This window comes from Nansenia antarctica (genome assembly GCF_963989245.1).
Source record: "Nansenia antarctica genome assembly, chromosome: 1".
NCBI classification, from domain to species: Eukaryota; Metazoa; Chordata; class Actinopteri; order Argentiniformes; family Microstomatidae; genus Nansenia; species Nansenia antarctica.
This window is the reverse complement of record NC_137674.1, coordinates 107,837,951-107,855,804: the sequence shown is the minus strand read 5'-3', so window position 1 is coordinate 107,855,804 and position 17,854 is coordinate 107,837,951. Positions and strand designations below refer to the sequence as shown.

Below are 17,854 nucleotides of genomic sequence, written 5' to 3'. Positions count from 1 at the left end.
GATACAGTATACTGAAGGTGTCCTATGGTTGGTTATAAAGACCAGACAGACATAGATTGTGGTTGATATATCTTATTTAAACGCTTTCTCAATTAGTTTGAACAAAAAAAAGTAGTAAAAGTTCTATTTGGGGGATTGTGGGCTCATTGGCCAAAACACTACGTTATTAGGAATGTAGATGTTCTCATAAATATGAACCAGTAGCCTGGGGTGGTTTAGTGGTCTGCAGTGCACACATATCACCATGTCGGCATGGGTTCGAATCCAACCCATGCCCTCTCTCCCTTCTCCTCCTCCTTACTTTCCTGTCTGTCTTCACTATATCTGTCCAATAAAAACAATGTAAAAGGAAATATGAGTGGGACTGCCCCACTCAGAAAATAAAGAAAAAAATTACTTCAAAAATAAAATAAATAAATAAATACACGAGAGTGGGACTGCCCCACTCAGAAAAAAAAGGACCTTTCGGTTCGGTTACGCAGATGATGTCTTCCAGATTATGGTCTCAGAAGTTTCCATCGCGGACGCTCCGTTCCTCTGCCGATGACTTCAGGAAACAATGACGTGAACGGGGCAGGGTCTGGTCTGGTCTGGTGGTGTTCAACAGCGCCATAAAGTTGACGTGAGACACATCTTTCACACCAACACGGTGTTTCTATAAGGACATATTGACGTTTCGTATCTCATCGCCGAGGACAATGACCGGACTGTCCAACATGAAGACGTGCGCGGCTGTGCTGCTGCTGGCGGCTCTGCTGAGTAACGGACTGGGTGAGTCTCCTAGAATAACACGCGTCTGGTTACTGGAGCCTACGGCTTTTTTGTATTGCTTTAAACAGTGAAACATTGTTGTCAACTACAACAATAGAGTTAACCCACTGGAAGCGAAAGATTATAAGGCTGGAGAGTTTTTTTTTAAAATTATTAGTAAGGATTTAAACAACTAGATTAGGAGTTGATGAACTTTTTGTGTGTGCGTGTCCGTGTGTGTGTGTGTGTGTCCCGTATGTGGTTTTGTGGCTGGTTTACGGTACGGGGCTTGGTTGAGTGACGTCAGGTTTCTAATAAATAAAGCAGCTCTTGTTTTTGTAATCCCTAAAACTAGAACAACAAAGCTCAACCACGTGGTTCCACAAGTTAATTTGATGAGATTTATAGTTGCGTGTTTCTCAAAGTGGTGGAACGGGAGACCACCGAGAACTTCATAGTTGGCGGAGCCGAGAAGAGACAATGCCTGAGGGGGCGGAGGGAGAGGGGGGGGCGGAGGGGGAGGGGGGGGGGAGGAGTGGGGGGGAGGGGAGGAGTGGGGGGGGAGGGGAGGGGAGGGGGGGGGGTGTGTGTGTGCGTGTTCCGTTGGAAACACGTAACTTCCCAGAAGTTTTCACATTTGCTCATATTGATCTGAAGTGAATGTTATCAGACCTGCCTCCTATATGTAGTATTGTTCAAAATGTATTTAGAGATAATTACGTTTTGTTTCATGAGAAAACAATCTACCAAGCCAACTGTTTCCTCCCACCAAACAATGAAACTTAAACCTGTTGAGTTAGAGAGAGAGAGAGAGAGAGAGAGAGAGAGAGAGAGAGAGAGAGAGAAAGAAAGAGAGAGAGGGGGGAGAGAGAGGAGGAGGGTGGGAGGGAGAGAGAGAGAGAGGGAGGGAGGGAAGGAGAGAGAGAGGGAGGGAGAGGGAGGGAGGGAGAGAGAGAGGGAGAGAGAGAGAGAAAGAGAGAGAGAGGGAGGGAGAGAGAGAAAGAGAGAGGGAGAGAGAAAGAGAGAGAGAGAGAGAGAGAAAGGGAGGGAGAGAGAGAAAGAGAGAGAGGGGGAGAGAGAGGAGGAGGGAGGGAGAGAGAGAGAAAGAGAGAGGGGGGAGAGAGAGGAGGAGGGAGGGAGAGAGAGAGAAAGAAAGAGAGAGAGGGGGGAGAGAGGACGGAGGGTGGGAGAGAGAGAGAGAAAGAAAGAGAGAGAGGGGGAGGATGGCAGAGAGAGAGGGGGGGAGAGAGTGAGAGAGAAAGAAAGAGAGAGAGCGTGCATTGACTATAATACTGAGGTTGTTTTTATTTTGACTTTAAACTACTTTATTATTATTATTTACTTTATTTTACTTTATTCTGTTATTGTTGATTTTGTACCTTGCTGCAATACCAGTGTCGAAGAACTTGAGCCTAAGAATTGTACTCTGTGTACCTTGTGTACTGTAGAGCAGTGGGGGAGGCTGGGAGAAGTAGAAATCAGAGGACGGGGTGGAATGAGGAATGAGAAAGCCCATCCTCCAATTTCGGGATAGGCGTGTGTGGGGGGGGGGGGGGGGGGGGGGGGGGCAAGACACTGAACGTGTGTGTGGGGGTGTCCTTGGGCAAGACACTGAACCCCAAATTGCTCCCAATGAGCAGGTCGGCGCCTTGCATGGAAGTTTTTGGTGTGAGCCATTGGTGTGTGAATGTGTGTGTGAATGAGAGGCCGTTGCAAAGTGCTTTGGAATAAGGCGCAAAATAAGGTAGTCTGTTTACAATTTAGGGAGACATCTCTCAGGCAATCCAGAATAATCATACTCACTCACATAGTTAAATTCTGATTATTGTTCCTAAAGGTAATTTGCCCTTTCAGGAAATGACCGACATGGACAACCTTCTGTCAGTCAGTCCATTTACCATTAACTTAAATGGTGGGTTAACTGAGTGACCGTGGGTTAAGGCAAGGCCAGGTTATTTGTGTAGCACATTACATACAACAGGGGCAATTCAAAGTGCATTACATACAGCATAAAAAAATACTGAAAAAGGAGGATAGTAAGAAAAAAATTAACAAAAAATTGCAAGAATAGATACATATATATAGAGAGAAAATAAATAGATAAACATTTAACAACATAATAAGACAATGAATAAAAATATATAGATAAATGTGTTATTACTGCAACTGCATTCAAGCACATCTGCTCTTCCCAATATGGTGTGTGAAATAGCAGGTACTGCGTCTGTGTTTAGCCACTATCCTGGCAGATACGGTGTGTGAGATCGCAGTGTAAAATTACACATTTGCAAACACATTTAGCCTATATTTGCTGCAAATGTATAGCACTTGGTTTATGGATCATAAAGCTCATAACTGCTGCCGGTATAAGAAGTAAAAAGGTAAAATGATAAAAAAAATAACTTAACCTTGTGACCTTGGGTTAACCTTGTGACCGTGGGTTAAGCTTGTGATCTTGGGTTAACCTTGTGACCTTGGCGCAGGGTGGCTGTGTCTCAGGAGGTAGAGCCGGCGTCTAATGATCGCAAGGTTGGTAGATCGGCGGTTCGAACCCCCGGCTGGCCACATGTCGAAGTGTCCTTGGGCAAGACACTGAACCCCTATTTGCTCCCAATGAGTTTGCCGCCATTTGTGTGTGAATGTGTGTGTGAATGGGTGAATGAGAGGCCGTTGTACAGGGCTTTGGAATAAGAAGCTGTATAAGGCAAGGCAAGGCAAGTTTATTTGTATAGCACATTTCTTACATCAGGGGCAATTCAAAGTGTTTTACATACATTATTTAAAAATACAGCAAGAGGAGCATAGTAAGAAAATAAAAATTACAATGAATAAAAGCAAATATAAAGTAAACGGTAAAAAAAAGTAAATAGATAAAACATTTAATAAGACAATAGTTAATAGATAAAATACATTTCTAGAAGTGTTTGTGTTTAATCATAACTGCTGCAAAACATGAAGGGTTTGGGCCTGTTTTGATTTCTTCAGGGAGTTTGTTCCAGGAGCATGCAGCAGCGTGACTGAACACTGCTGCACCGTGTTTTGTTTCACTCTTGGAATGATTAGCTGATTAGTCTCAGCTGACCTTAGGAACCTTGCGGGTATATAGGGTGGGAGAAGATCTGATATGTATTTTGGTCCAAGACCATTTTGTGATTTGTATGTAATTAGGAGGATTTCAATTCAATAGACCTATCGCTAAGCCACGCCCCTTTTGAAAACTCACAAACAAACAACACTCGCTCAAATTCTTCACTGACAGTGACTGACTGACCGACCGTGACTGAATGACATTCAATGACTTACAATGGCGGGAGTTAATAATAGACATGTTTTTTTTAAAGATGACAAGTAAATAATAGACTAGTTTTTTTTAAAGATGACAAGAATATTTTGTCTAGAAGCTTTTCACCATCAGATATTAGCGAGTTGTTTGTCTGAGTTTTCTGCCTGTAGGGACTTTTGCTGTGATATGATTGGACAATTTCTATTTTGGGGCGTGGCTTAGCGATAGGTCTATTCTCTGAGAGACTGGTAGCCAGTGTAGAGATCTCAGGATTCTAGGATGAGTCAATCTGTTGTTAGGACCCTAGTAGCGGCATTTGGATGAGCTGCAATTTACAAACAGCTCCTTTAGAAAGGCCTGTTAGTAGATTCTCTAGGATGAGTCAGTCTGTTGTTAGGATCCTAGTAGCGGCATTTGGATGAGCTGCAATTTACAAACAGCTCCTTTAGATAGGCCTGTTAGTAGATACTCTAGGATGAGTCAGTCTGTTTACCATCTACCATCTCCCCAGGTGCGCCAACCAGGGGCAGGTACATGTGGCTCAGGTGCCGGCCAGACGGGCAGAACGCCAACTGCCTGACAGAGAAGGGCCCCCTGATGGACCTGCCCGGGCCTCCTGATAGGCTGCCTGCCTCCGCCGTCAGAGACATGTACGTACCACACCTGTCTGTCTGTCTGTCTATCTGTCTGCCTGCCTCCGCCGTCAGAGACATGTACGTACCACACCTGTCTGTCTGTCTGCCTGTCTGTCTGTCTGTCTGTCTGTCTCTCTATCTATCTGTCTGCCTGCCTCCGCCGTCAGAGACATGTACGTACCACACCTGTCTGTCTGTCTGTCTGTCTGTCTGCCTGCCTCCGCTGTCAGAGACATGTATGTACCACACCTGTCTGCCTGCCTGTCTGCCTGCCTGTCTGTCTGTCTGTCTGTCTGCCTGTCCGTCTGTCCTGTCTGTCTGTCTGTCTGTCAAGTCCTGTCCTGTCCTGTCCTGTCTGTCTGTCTGTCTGCCTGTCAAGTCCTGTCCTGTCCTGTCCTGTCTGTCTGTCTGCCTGCTTGCCTGCCTGCCTGGGCCTGTCCTCCCTGCCTGCCTGCCTGTCTGTCTGTGTGTCTGTCTATCTGTCAGTCAGTCTGCCTGTCTGTCTCTCTGTCTGCCTGCCTGCTTGTCTGTCTGTCTGCCCAGTCCTGTCTGCCTGTCCTGCCTGTCTGTCTGTCTGTCTGTCTGTCTGTCTCTCTGTCCAGTCCAGTCCTGTACAATCCAGTCCTGTCCAATCCAGTCCTGTCCTGTCCTGTCCTGTCCTGTCCTGTCTGTCTGTCTATTTGCCTGCCTGTCTGTCTGTCTGTCTGCCTGTCTGCCTGCTTGCCTTTCTGTCTGTCTGTCTGTCTGTCTGTCTGTCTGCCTGCCTGCCTCCGCCGTCAACCACATGAACATGGGGGAAATAAGTATTTGATCCCCTGCCGATGACCAAGAAATGAAGAGTCTATAATTTTAATGGTAGGTTTATTTTAACAGTGACAGACAGAATATCAACCCAAAAAATCCAGAAAAGCGTATTATATAAATTGTTTTGCATTTGATTGAGGGAAATCCCCCTCATTTGATCCCCTAGCAAAACATGACTTAGTACTTGGTGGAGAAAACCCTTGTTGGCAAGCACAGAGGTCAGACGTTTCTTGTGCACATCTCAAGAGCGGAGCAGGCAGGAAGGGGCCGGAGGATGTCGGCTAATGGCTTCTGTTATTGTTTCGACAGAGTGACGACAGAGGCTGAGCCAGAGGAGGAGGCGCAGGAGGAGGAGGAGGAAGATATTGACCCAGATCAGGAGCAGCAGGAGGAGGAGGAGGGCTTGGAGTATGAGGAGGAGGAGGAGGAGGAGTATGAGGAGGAGGAGGAGGAGGAGGAGGATGTGGCGTTGGAGTATGAGGAGGAGGAGGAGTTGGAGGAGGAGGAGTTGGAACAGGAGGCGTTGGAGAAGGAGGAGAAGGGGTTTGAAATGCTGAAGCCTGAGATGCAGCTGGACGAAGCGTCAGGCGAGGGCTCGGCCACCGACTACCTGGACTACCAGGCGGCCCCCCCCGCCCCCCCCGCCCGCCAGGCCCCCCCCGCCCCCCAGGCCCGCCTCCCCGCCCAGGAGCTCAGAGACGACCACCTTCTCCTGTAGGCAGGCAGGCAGGGAAACGCAGGGCTGGGGGCTTGTCTTCATCTGAAATTAAATCCATATGTGACACGTTCTAATGCTTTGGTCCTCATATCGGGATCCGATTTAATGATCAGATCGTTCTTTAGAAAAAAATGTGAATACATTTCCGCGTTGTTGAAAATCGACGACACATCGCTAGTCAACTAACACAGCTTGTTTTATGAGCCTGCTAACAATGTAAAGTAGTGTTAGAGTTAACTAGGTAGCAGGGGGGATTACTCACCCAATCCATTGCAGTATTTCGGCTTGACTAGCGAGCTTGTGTTGTGATTCTCAACAACGTTGAAACGTAGTTCCGTGTTTCAGAACGTTTTGATTGGTTGCCGACATGCGGACCAAATGATCAGACTGTCACAAATCAAATTCCAATTTCAAGTTAACTGAAACATGGGCGTCCAAGAGGAATCATTTAATCTGATTTTTAATTCTCTATCATATGTTATCATGTGTTACAATTCTGATTGACCCAAACCTTGAAATAGACAGGGTATTTTTGATAACAGCCCTTTTTATTATTATTATAATTTTTTATTAAATCTTCTACTGCAGCATCTCTCAAGATTTTATGAGTTTCACAGTCTCAAAGTTTAGGGTAAGGGTTAGACACAGTCTCAAAGGTTAGGGTTAGGGTTAGACGCAGTCTCAAGGGTCAGGGTCAGGGGTCAGGGTTAGGGTTAGGTGTAAACACCCAGTAAGAATTTCCTCCTTCTGAGAGACGCTTCCTGTCCCAGGTGGACGGCTACCCCGCTACTAGTGCATCATCAGTCAGCTGACCAGGTGACCAGGTCTAGTCAGGTGACCAGGTCTAGTCAGGTCTAGTCAGGTGACCAGGTCTATTCTGGTGACCAGGTCTAGTCAGGTGATCAGCTGACCAGGTCTAGTCAGGTGACCAGGTCTAGTCAGGTGACCAGGTCTAGTCAGGTGATCAGGGGATCTGGGGCTGGTTGCATAAAGATAGACCCAGTCTTAGACTTAGATCTCACTTTAAGTCAGTCTTGCTATAGACTCTAAAATGTTCCTGTTGCGTAAAGCTAGCCTATGAGTGACTAAAGTAAGACCGACTTAGATAGCTTGTCATGCAATGCCTTGTAGGTAAAATAAGACACTTGACAGAAAAAAAACATGGCGGCCGAAACAGCTTCACCTAGCGGCGAACACCAGCCCGGGTGAGGGGCCCTGGTTGGCAAACTTTGTTTTTACCAGTGAAGTAGTTTACCGCGCTGGAGTTACAGTGTTAGCTAGCTACTAGCCCTGACTCCCATAGCAACACAGCTCTTAAGGTTGACTCATTCCCATAGAAACACAGCTCTTAAGGTTGACTCGTTCCCATAGCAACACTGCTCTTAAGGTTGACTCGCTCCCATAGCAACACAGCTCTTAAATCAAGCTTAGCCAGGGCGGGAGGTGGCTAACTTTCTAGCCTCAAAATAAGTCAGTCTTACTTTTTATGCAACAGGCAGTCTTAATTACACAGGTCTAACCTGAGAATATAAGACTAGTCTAAGGCTTAGACCAGTCTTAATCTATGTTTATGCAACTGGCCCCAGGTGATCAGGTGATCAGGTCAGGTGATCAGGTCAGGTGATCTGCCAAGAATGTAATTAATCATATTCAACCTGGAGCTTTTTTTCTGCTTTTATCTGCTGCTATATTTTCCACAAGGTTTTGAGACGTGTGTTTTTTGGGGGGTTATTTGTTTATTTTGCTGGACGTAGAGAGTGTTCTCTGCTGTAAATCTCCATGATGTCATAATGGCCTGTTATCATTCTGTCTTCCTCTCATCTGAGTGTTATGAGAATGTGATGAATAATAAACTAAACGTATGGACTGATCATCTCCAATCAAGTGTCAATTAATCTAACCCTGACCCTAGTGTTGGCAGGACAGGGGTCAATCTAACCCTGACCTTAGTGTTGGCAGGGGTCAATCTAACCCTGATCCTAGTGTTGGTAGGGCAGGGGTCAATCTAACCCTGATCCTAGTGTTGGCAGGGCAGGGGTCAATCTGACCCTGACCCTAGTGTTGGTAGGGCAGGGGTCAATCTAACCCTGACCCTAGTGTTGGCAGGGCAGGGGTCAATCTAACCCTGACCCTAGTGTTGGCAGGGCAGGGGTCAATCTAACCCTGACCCTAGTGTTGGCAGGGCAGGGGTCAATCTGACCCTGACCCTAGTGTTGGCAGGGCAGGGGTCAATCTGACAATGACCCTAGTGTTGGCAGGGCAGGGGTCAATCTGACCCTGACCTTAGTGTTGGCAGGGGTCAATCCCATGTTGATTAAGTCGATGCAGGAAAAAAAGTGACTTCCTTCCTCTAGCACTTGTTCTTCAGGAAGGTGTTACAGACAATGACTGATTGTCCAGTTGATTCACTCACTGAGACAAGTACTTACTGCGAGTCACTTTGGGGGGAAAAGGTCAAGTTTTAAATAAATAAATAAATAAATAAATAACATAATGAATAAAAGGTTTAGTTCCCACAGCTGGTAGAAACTCACAGATTCCTTAAATAGGGACCCGTTCCTCTGCAGGTGACCGCTTCTTCTACATCTTCTACATTTTTGACACGTGAAAAAAGTATAAACGCACTTACTGTAATGTCGAAGCAAATTCCTATATGTGTATGCATAATGGCAATAAACGTTATCTGAATCTGAATCTGAATCTGAATCTGAATCTGCTAAAAACAACAACACAGACTTTCTCTGCACAGGAGGATGCGAGGAGGCCTGCGGTGGGTTTCAGACGTTCTGTGTGACTTCCTGAAACAGCCCAGAGTTCCGCCAGCCTCTCTCCCTTATCAGAACCTTGGCGCTGAATACCTCCCTCTACTTCCTGTCAAGAGGCTGTCCAAGAGGCTGTCCAGATTGGACCTGAACGCCCAGTAGGAGCTTCTGACCCCGAACCCCCCGCCTCAGTCTGGGAGGAGAGGGAAATGTTTGTTTCTGAGCAGGGCTGGGGGGTATTCCATCAACGTCGCTAAAGAAAAACCTAGGCTTATTTCTCTATAAGTCTGGCGAGATTTATCAAAATTACCCTGGATTTTTTTTTTTTTTAAGTTTCATGAGATTTATTGAAATAAGGCTAGATTTTAATCTATCGTTGATGGAATACCCCCCAGGACCACAGGACGTTGTTGACTGGTCAGTTCACGCTGTTGTTGTTGCCTGTCTGAGTTACACACCACTTCACAGACGCAGCTACGTTTGGTTAACCTCATCTGCTGAACGCTCTATTTGACTCGTTTCCGCCTAACAGCCAGACTTCAACTGCTTCTAACTTTAGAAACATGATGATCAGGTGCAAAAGCAGGATGCCATTGGTTAGCTAACACCTTGAAGTAGTGTGGATATGATCAGATCATAGCTCAGAATAACTAACATAGGAGATCAAGTCAGCAGTAATCAAATAAATAATCAAATTAAAGCAGAATTTGGGCCCTTACATGGACCTGTCTGACTTAAGATGTTTTTCAGGTTCTTTCCAGATCGTTAGGGTTAGGGTCACTAGGGTTAGGTTTAGGTTAGGGTTAGGGTTACAGGGTGACAGTGTGGAGCCCTATGAAAGAAGCATATTTGTGACAGGGTCTGGTGAAAGAGGTGAGAGGTCGGGAATTGTAAAGTTGCGTAAATGACCTCATTTTTTGGTCGATCAAACACTTTCACCGCTCACTCTCCTGTGTCACAGCGCCCTCTGCTGGGTTGCGACAGAGCTGCCACCTATCGAATCCTCGCAGAATAATTCAATTAAATTCAACGTGGAAACAGTTAAAGTACTGTAGCAAACACAGTTAAATAGTTAAATACGGGTTGGATTTACTGATGTGTTTGTGCTCCCCTGGAGACAGCGGCTCCTAGCGGACATGGAGGTGTGTCCAGGTTTTGATTTGTTTTGTAATTCTTGATATGATTTGATTTGATTTGTATTTATTTGTTCAAGGGGGACACAGTACATGAATGAACACTTAAATGGAATGCGCACATATCATCAGTGTAAATGTACCCAATTATAGCCACAGGCTAATGGTCGTAGGTCATATGACTACACAACAAGCCCTAACCTGATTTAGCCTGATCTAACTGATCCCCAGTCTAGCAGGGTTAGAGGTGTGTCACGTGTGCAGGTTTGGTTTTCATTGTGGGTCTGCGTAACCTGAGGGAAACATGCGTCTCTAATGTGATCATACGTTAGTCAGGTGGGAAGGAAGTTCAGATGTACAAGAAGGTCTCCTCTCCTTCCTTCCCTTGCCTCCTTCCCTTGCCTCCTTCCCTTGCCTCCTTCCCTCGCCTCCTCTCCTACATGTACAGTGACCCCCTGGCCATGTCTGATCTCATCACGCCTTCAGCTCTTCTGTGTATTTAAATAAGTGCAGATGAAGGGAAGGAGGCAAGAAAAGAGAAAGAGAGTAAGTCAGTTTAGAGACAATTGAGACGCGTCCTAACTTCCCTTTAGGTCACATGATGGCCTCCGCTGCTGGAAGCAGGAAGTTGGCAGCAAAAAGGTTCCCAATGTCAGTTTACCTTTCACAATAAAAGCCCCATCTACACGCGTTGTGTTCGGTAACATACCTTTTGTATGCAGAATGACTATTTTAAATGAACATTTTACGTCTTTTAAACAAGGTTGGTGAATAAAAAGGAATAAAAATGTATTAAACGTTTGGGAAAAAATACGCACACATCCTTTTACTATTCTAGTAATACTAGTTCTAGTATATATTCTACTATATTATATAGTATAGTATAATTCTACTATACTAGTTCCTATCCATGGGCCATCAGAACACTGAACAATAGACACAAGACATGTTCATAAATGTTTATCTTCAGGGGAAAAAGTGCAATAGAAATGTGCAATAACTCTATTCTAAGTGCCTATTTATATATTTTTACAGTATTATTACAGTATTATAATGCCACTGACCTCATGTCTTTTAGCTTGATTTATAGTTGTTTTTATTTTCTTAAGATTGTTGTCTTTATTTGCACTTGACACCACGGACCTCATTGTCTCTTAGCTTGTTTTATAGCATTTTCGCTTTTTTAATTGTCTATTGTGTAATATTTGTGATATGTTATATGTGTATATGTTTGTGAATATGTGAATAATGTTTTCTGTTTTTGCACCTTCAGAAGAACCACTACAATTTCATTGTATAGGCAACTATACATCTCCAAGGACCAGTGGCGGCTGGTGCCAAAAATGTTGGGTGGGGCACAGAAGTGTGGCGGGGGGGTCCTCTTTCGCGCGCGCGTTTTTTTTTTCGCGTTCACGATTTTTTTCCCGCATGCACGCGCATAAAACACGCACTGGCATTACAACCACTGTATCATTTCAACTTTCACCCTTAAAATGACCGTGTGGGCCATGGAGAAGTTACCCTGTCAACTACAGACACTGAGGTGGAAGAGTGACCGGTCTATGGACGTCGGTACGGTCCAATACCCAGTGTCAGACAAGGAGGAAGTCTAGTCAACAAGGCTAGTACAGGCCTCACAGCTACACTCAGGTTAATAAAGGTAGCAGATGAATATGTGTACTATGTGTCTGTGTGACATGGCTACATCAATGAGCAGAGATGAATGCTGCAGTCAGTAGTACAGTAACTATCTATTTCATAGACACATGATGGATGATGATGGAGAGTGATGGTGGTCAACACATCACAGCAGGTCAACACATTCAATGATGTATCACAACCAGACCATGTCAGAAACACAACCAGACCATGTCAGAAACACAACCAGACCATGTCAGAAACACAACCAGACCATGTCAGAAACACAACCAGACCATGTCTGTAACACAACCAGACCATGTCTGTAACACAACCAGACCATGTCAGAAACACAACCAGACCATGTCAGAAACACAACCAGACCATGTCAGAAACACAACCAGACCATGTCTGTAACACAACCAGACCATGTCAGAAACACAACCAGACCATGACTGTAACACAACCAGACCATGTCTGTAACACAACCAGACCATGTCTGTAACACAACCAGACCATGACTGTAACACAACCAGACCATGACTGTAACACAACCAGACCATGTCAGAAACACAACCAGACCATGTCTGTAACACAACCAGACCATGTCTGTAACACAACCAGACCATGTCAGAAACACAACCAGACCATGTCAGAAACACAACCAGACCATGTCAGAAACACAACCAGACCATGTCAGAAACACAACCAGACCATGTCAGAAACACAACCAGACCATGTCTGTAACACAACCAGACCATGTCAGAAACACAACCAGACCATGACTGTAACACAACCAGACCATGTCAGAAACACAACCAGACCATGTCAGAAACACAACCAGACCATGTCTGTAACACAACCAGACCATGTCTGTAACACAACCAGACCATGTCTGTAACACAACCAGACCATGTCTGTAACACAACCAGACCATGACTGTAACACAACCAGACCATGTCTGTAACACAACCAGACCATGTCTGTAACACAACCAGACCATGTCTGTAACACAACCAGACCATGTCAGAAACACAACCAGACCATGACTGTAACACAACCAGACCATGACTGTAACACAACCAGACCATGTCTGTAACACAACCAGACCATGTCTGTAACACAACCAGACCATGACTGTAACACAACCAGACCATGACTGTAACACAACCAGACCATGTCAGAAACACAACCAGACCATGTCTGTAACACAACCAGACCATGTCTGTAACACAACCAGACCATGTCAGAAACACAACCAGACCATGTCAGAAACACAACCAGACCATGTCAGAAACACAACAATGCATCAGCTGAGTTAAAGAAAACCAACTCTTACCTTTGATGACAGAACATGAGCTGTGTTTACCCGTACCTCCGCCTTGCCCCGCGCATATTGCTATGAATAGTTCGAAGATAGGTGCTTGCACGTTAGGTGCGAGGCTGCTTGGTTAACCCATTAGCGGGAACATTATTAGTTGCACAAAATAGGCTGATTTAATTGACCATGAACATCAGAGACAGACATTACGAATGTTCATTTAAAATACTCCGGAAGCCCGAAGTCCGGAAAACCGGAAGTCGGGAGTCCTCAGCATAATGCATTGTCTGCAATACAACCGGAGATTTCTTGGCCAGGGCGCACAAATGTGCGTCCTGGCCAAGAAATAGAGACAGCCAATTGGAGCGCTGCTACAGCTCACGTGTAAGCGAAAAGTATTCGTCCTGGCATAGACTTGCATTGACACGGCGCCCCGCGTTCTCTCCCTATGTATTTTAACAGTGAGTTTTACACACACACACACACACACACACACACACACACACACACACACACACAGATAAAAATGTTTATTGTATTGGAGGATTTTTAATGAATGCTGATAGGCGCCGACACAATATCAGCCGCATTTTGTGAATAAATAATGTTTATTTTAAAAAAAAACTTTTACAAATCGGAACTAGGAAGTGAAGGTGGGGGCGGCGCCCCAGCGCCCTCTATCGGCCAGCCGCCAGCCGCCACTGCCAAGGACCCGACCCACCCTGGGCACGTACACTTTGTCAAGCTGCCCTCGAACAGGAGGTACAGGACCCCTGCCGCTAAGACAAACAGACTGAAGGACTGCTTCTACCACAGGGCCGTCAAGGCCCTGAACACAGAAAAGGCCTAAGTTCTGGGCCCAGGACAGTCCGGACGGATTGTATGGCAGCTAGTGCTGAGGCACAAACATGTACATTTTCAAGCCTGCAAACTGTGACACTTTAAAATAATGTGAAAAAATACTCTTTGTGCAATATGACAACCCTAGTTGACTATCTGTGCAGTATAGTACAGTGGATTGTGTACATAGCCTTTATTGATGTAAACCAGCTCCTTACCTTCTTGTGATTTTATGCATCTATGCTTTTTCTAAAATGTGTTTTCTTTTTCCTTTCCTAACACCAGGGGAGCCACCCCTCCTAAATTTCGTTGTTTGGTACCTGTACTGTAGCAATGACAAATAAAGTCCATTCCAACTGTACAAGGACAATAAAGTCTATTCTTCTATTCTATATTCCACCAGACTCTTATGTTGAAGGGGTGGCGGCGACGTGACCTGACGTGGTGACGTAGTTGTTACGTTCCAGCCTCGAGACAGAGAGACAGACAGACAGACTCACTGCCCAGGACAACGGGACGTCTGGAGCAGAAACACGGACTGAACCGCCGCTGACATGGTGAGTTGGACAATAACGTCTTAGCGAGTTTAACAACGTGTCGCCGTGGTGTCTTTGACTTAGTTTAAAAGTTGACGTTTGGTTTAGTCTGTCGTTATTTAGTCTGGTTCACACGGGCTAACAGCATCTCAGCTAGCTGAGCGACGGGAGGCCTCCTGCTTCTACCCCTGGTTATGTGTCTATCTGCCCCTAGTTACCCCTGGTTATGTGGTTAGTAGCTATATGTAACTACTACGCTTTGCTGGAGGTAAGATTAGCCTACTATTCAGCTGTAGGTAACTAACGGCTGGCTGTCATCTCATCTTAACTGTCCCTCCTGAGACATCTCCTACCCCCCTGTACTGTCCCTCCTGAGACATCTACTACCCCCTGTACTGTCCCTCCTGAGACATCTACTACCCCCCTGTACTGTCCCTCCAGAGACATCTACTACCCCCTGTACTGTTTCTCCTGAGACATCTACTACCCCCTGTACTGTCCCTCCAGAGACATCTACTACCCCCCTGTACTGTTTCTCCTGAGACATCTACTACCCCCTGTACTGTCCCTCCTGAGACATCTACTACCCCCCTGTACTGTCCCTCCAGAGCAGGGGTCGGGAACCTTTTTGACTGGGAGAGCCATAAAAGCCAAATATTTCTATATGTATTTCATTGAGAGCCATATAGTATTTTTAACATATAATAAATTAAATATGTCTTACTTTTAATGCGATTTCTGGTGCTGCATGGTTTTGCTGATGTCCTTGTAGTCTGGTTCATACGTGGTGAGGTTGAGCTTCATGCAGGCGTTGAGGCTTCCATCAGTTAAACGTGAGCGTAGGTTGGTCTTAATGTTCCTCATATGCGAGAATGACTGCTCACATACATATGTAGAGACAAACATGGTCAATACGGCAATACTAACACGCTGCATTGTGTGGTATGTCACAGGAAGCTCGTTCCTAGTTTTCAGAATCAGCTGGTCTTCAAGTTGAAGTTTTTTCATTTCTGTCCACTTGTGTTCCCTCGCCAGCTCTGCTCGTGTCTTGAACTTACTCATCCACATGTCTGATGCCTTCAGGTCAGCAACTTCCAGCTCAAAGTCTCCCATAGAGACCCCAGGGATGCATGTCAGGTCGATTTTGTCCACTGCACACTCATGTGGATGAGTGATGAACTTGAAAAGACCAGTGCGCGCACGAAATTCTCCAAAACGTGCTTTGAATGACTGCAGGAGATTGGACGTAAAGCCAGCTAGCTGCTGGAGATCCAGATGTTGAGTGGAGTCACTTGCTAAGCATGCATCTCTAAATTGTTGCAGTGTTACAAAGTGCAGAAGACGACCTGTTTCAATGTCCCTGAGAAAGACTTCCAGCTTGCTTTCAAATGCAAACACTGCTTGTTGAAGGGATGAGATTGTATTTCCAATACCTTGCATTTTCACATTGAGCTGGTTCAGATGGCCTGTTATGTCCACGAGATAGTGAAACTGCAGGAGCCAGTCAGTGTTGTCTAGCTCAGGATGCTTGACGCCTTTCATTTGAAGAAAAGTCTGGATTTCACTCAGGCAAGCTGCAAAACGGCTGAGCACCTTTCCCCTTGACAACCAACGCACGTTGCTGTGTAAAAGCAGACTGGGATAATGATTCCCAACTTCTTCTAACAGAGCTTTAAACTGGCGATCATTTAAAGCTCGGGCAACAATGAAGTTGACCACTCGAATGACCAGCGACATCACCTCACCTAGCTCCTGGCCACACGTCCTGAGCGCAAAGCGCCTCCTGGTGCAGGATGCAATGAAAACTTAGGATGGCTCTCTTTTCATGTTCACGGAGAAGCGCTACAAATCCTTTGTTCTTCCCCAACATACAGGGTGCACCATCAGTACAGACAGAAATAAGTTTATCCATCGGCAGTTTTTTTTCTTTAGCAAACTCCATGAAAGACGTGAATAAATCCTCTCCTCTGGTTGTCCCTTTCATTGGCAAAACAGCCAAGCTTTCCTCACGCAGTGTGTCACCTGCAGCATACCTGGCAAATATACTGAACTGAGATAGATGGCTAACATCTGTTGACTCATCTAACGCGCGAGAAAAGTATGTCCCGGCGTTTATGTCCTTAATTTGTGTTTCCTCAACTTGATTTGCCATCATGATGCTACGATCGTGAACAGTTCTTGCTGACAGAGGCATGTCTTTTGATGATGATGAAAACCTTTATTGTCCCCAATGGGGAAAATGTGTTGTCAAACAGCTTAGTTAGGGCAGACAGAAGACATTCAATAAATAAATAGATAAAACAGTGCAGGCTCAATAAGTAAAAAGTTCCAAGTTCCAAAGTTCCAGCTCCAGGTCTCCCCCACCCTGCAGGGCCTGGTTGTAGAGTCGGAGTGCAGCTGGAACAAAGGACTGTCCAAATCTTTTTGTACTTTGATGGGGGAGAACAAATCTGTGGCTGAACTTGCTCCTCATCCCCGCCAGCTCGCAGTACATCGGGTGGGAGGGATTGGCCAGCATGGCCGCCAGTTTTTTCCCCAGTTTTTTATTCGTTTGATTATCTTGTCTTTATTTGGGAAGTCATCAAACAGTTCATTGGCCACATCAAGCATGAATGTTTTGGCATACTCGCCATCTGTGAATGGCTTTCCATTCCTGACTATTGCCAAAGCACCCGCAAAGCTAGCGGAATTCCCGTCACCTTGCTTGGTCCACCCACGCAGTTGCTGTTGACTCGTCTGCACTCTCCGCTGTAGCTCCTCGCATGCCTTTTTCCTGCTGTCCCCCGCTGGATATTTCGATGCAAATGAAGCATGATGCGTATCGAAGTGCCGCTTTATATTTGACCGTTTCATCGATGCAATTTTATCATTGCATATTAGACATACCGCAGATCCTGCGATCTCCACAAATGCAAATTCCTCTGTCCACGCAGCCTGGAATGCACGGTAATCATCGTCTTTTTTTCTTTTTGCCATCTTTCTCGTTACAAGGGTTGAAGCGTATAAGCTAGTTCACTATCTGATCAAATTGTTTTTTATTTATTCACCTTTACAACGATCTCTGACTCTCTCGCGAGACATTGGTTCCCGACCCACGGGTCACGGGTCATGGGTCCCGTGAAGAGTCCCGTGAAATTTAACTTCAAAACGAATTTCTGTTTACTTTAAAATGACACAGTATTATTACGCAATATCACAAGTATTTTAAAATCAGTTCCAAACTGATTGTTTTTTTTTCCCCAATTTTTTTTTCACATTTTTTAAAAAACTTTTCAACCCAATTGTCTGGGAGCCATATGCCGTCACCGGAAGAGCCATATATGGCTCGCGAGCCATAGGTTCCCGACCGCTGCTCCAGAGACATCTACTACCCCCCTGCACTGTTTCTCCTGAGACATCTACTACCCCCTGTACTGTCTCCTGAGACATCTACT

At 45.4% G+C, this 17,854-nt stretch overlaps 2 protein-coding genes across 2 annotated transcripts in view; both read left to right on the top strand.

Annotated features, from left to right (window-relative positions):
• Window positions 1–643: 643 nt before the first annotated feature.
• On the top strand, window positions 644–8,798 carry srgn (serglycin; the record flags this gene model as incomplete). The annotated part of the gene is made up of 5 exons (XM_080529568.1): window positions 644–771; window positions 4,545–4,683; window positions 5,782–5,904; window positions 6,125–6,186; window positions 8,758–8,798. The coding sequence occupies exons 1-5, from the start codon at window positions 699–701 to the stop codon at window positions 8,796–8,798; spliced, it is 438 nt and encodes a 145-aa protein (XP_080385694.1). The 5' UTR covers window positions 644–698.
• Window positions 8,799–14,361: 5,563 nt separating this feature from the next.
• Window positions 14,362–17,854, top strand: part of vps26a (VPS26, retromer complex component A) — a 10,311-nt gene continuing 6,818 nt past the window's right edge. The window contains exon 1 of the mRNA XM_080534861.1: window positions 14,362–14,441. Coding sequence (XP_080390987.1) covers window positions 14,439–14,441 — 3 coding nt within the window. The 5' untranslated portion in view covers window positions 14,362–14,438. The remainder of the gene's footprint in view (window positions 14,442–17,854) is intronic.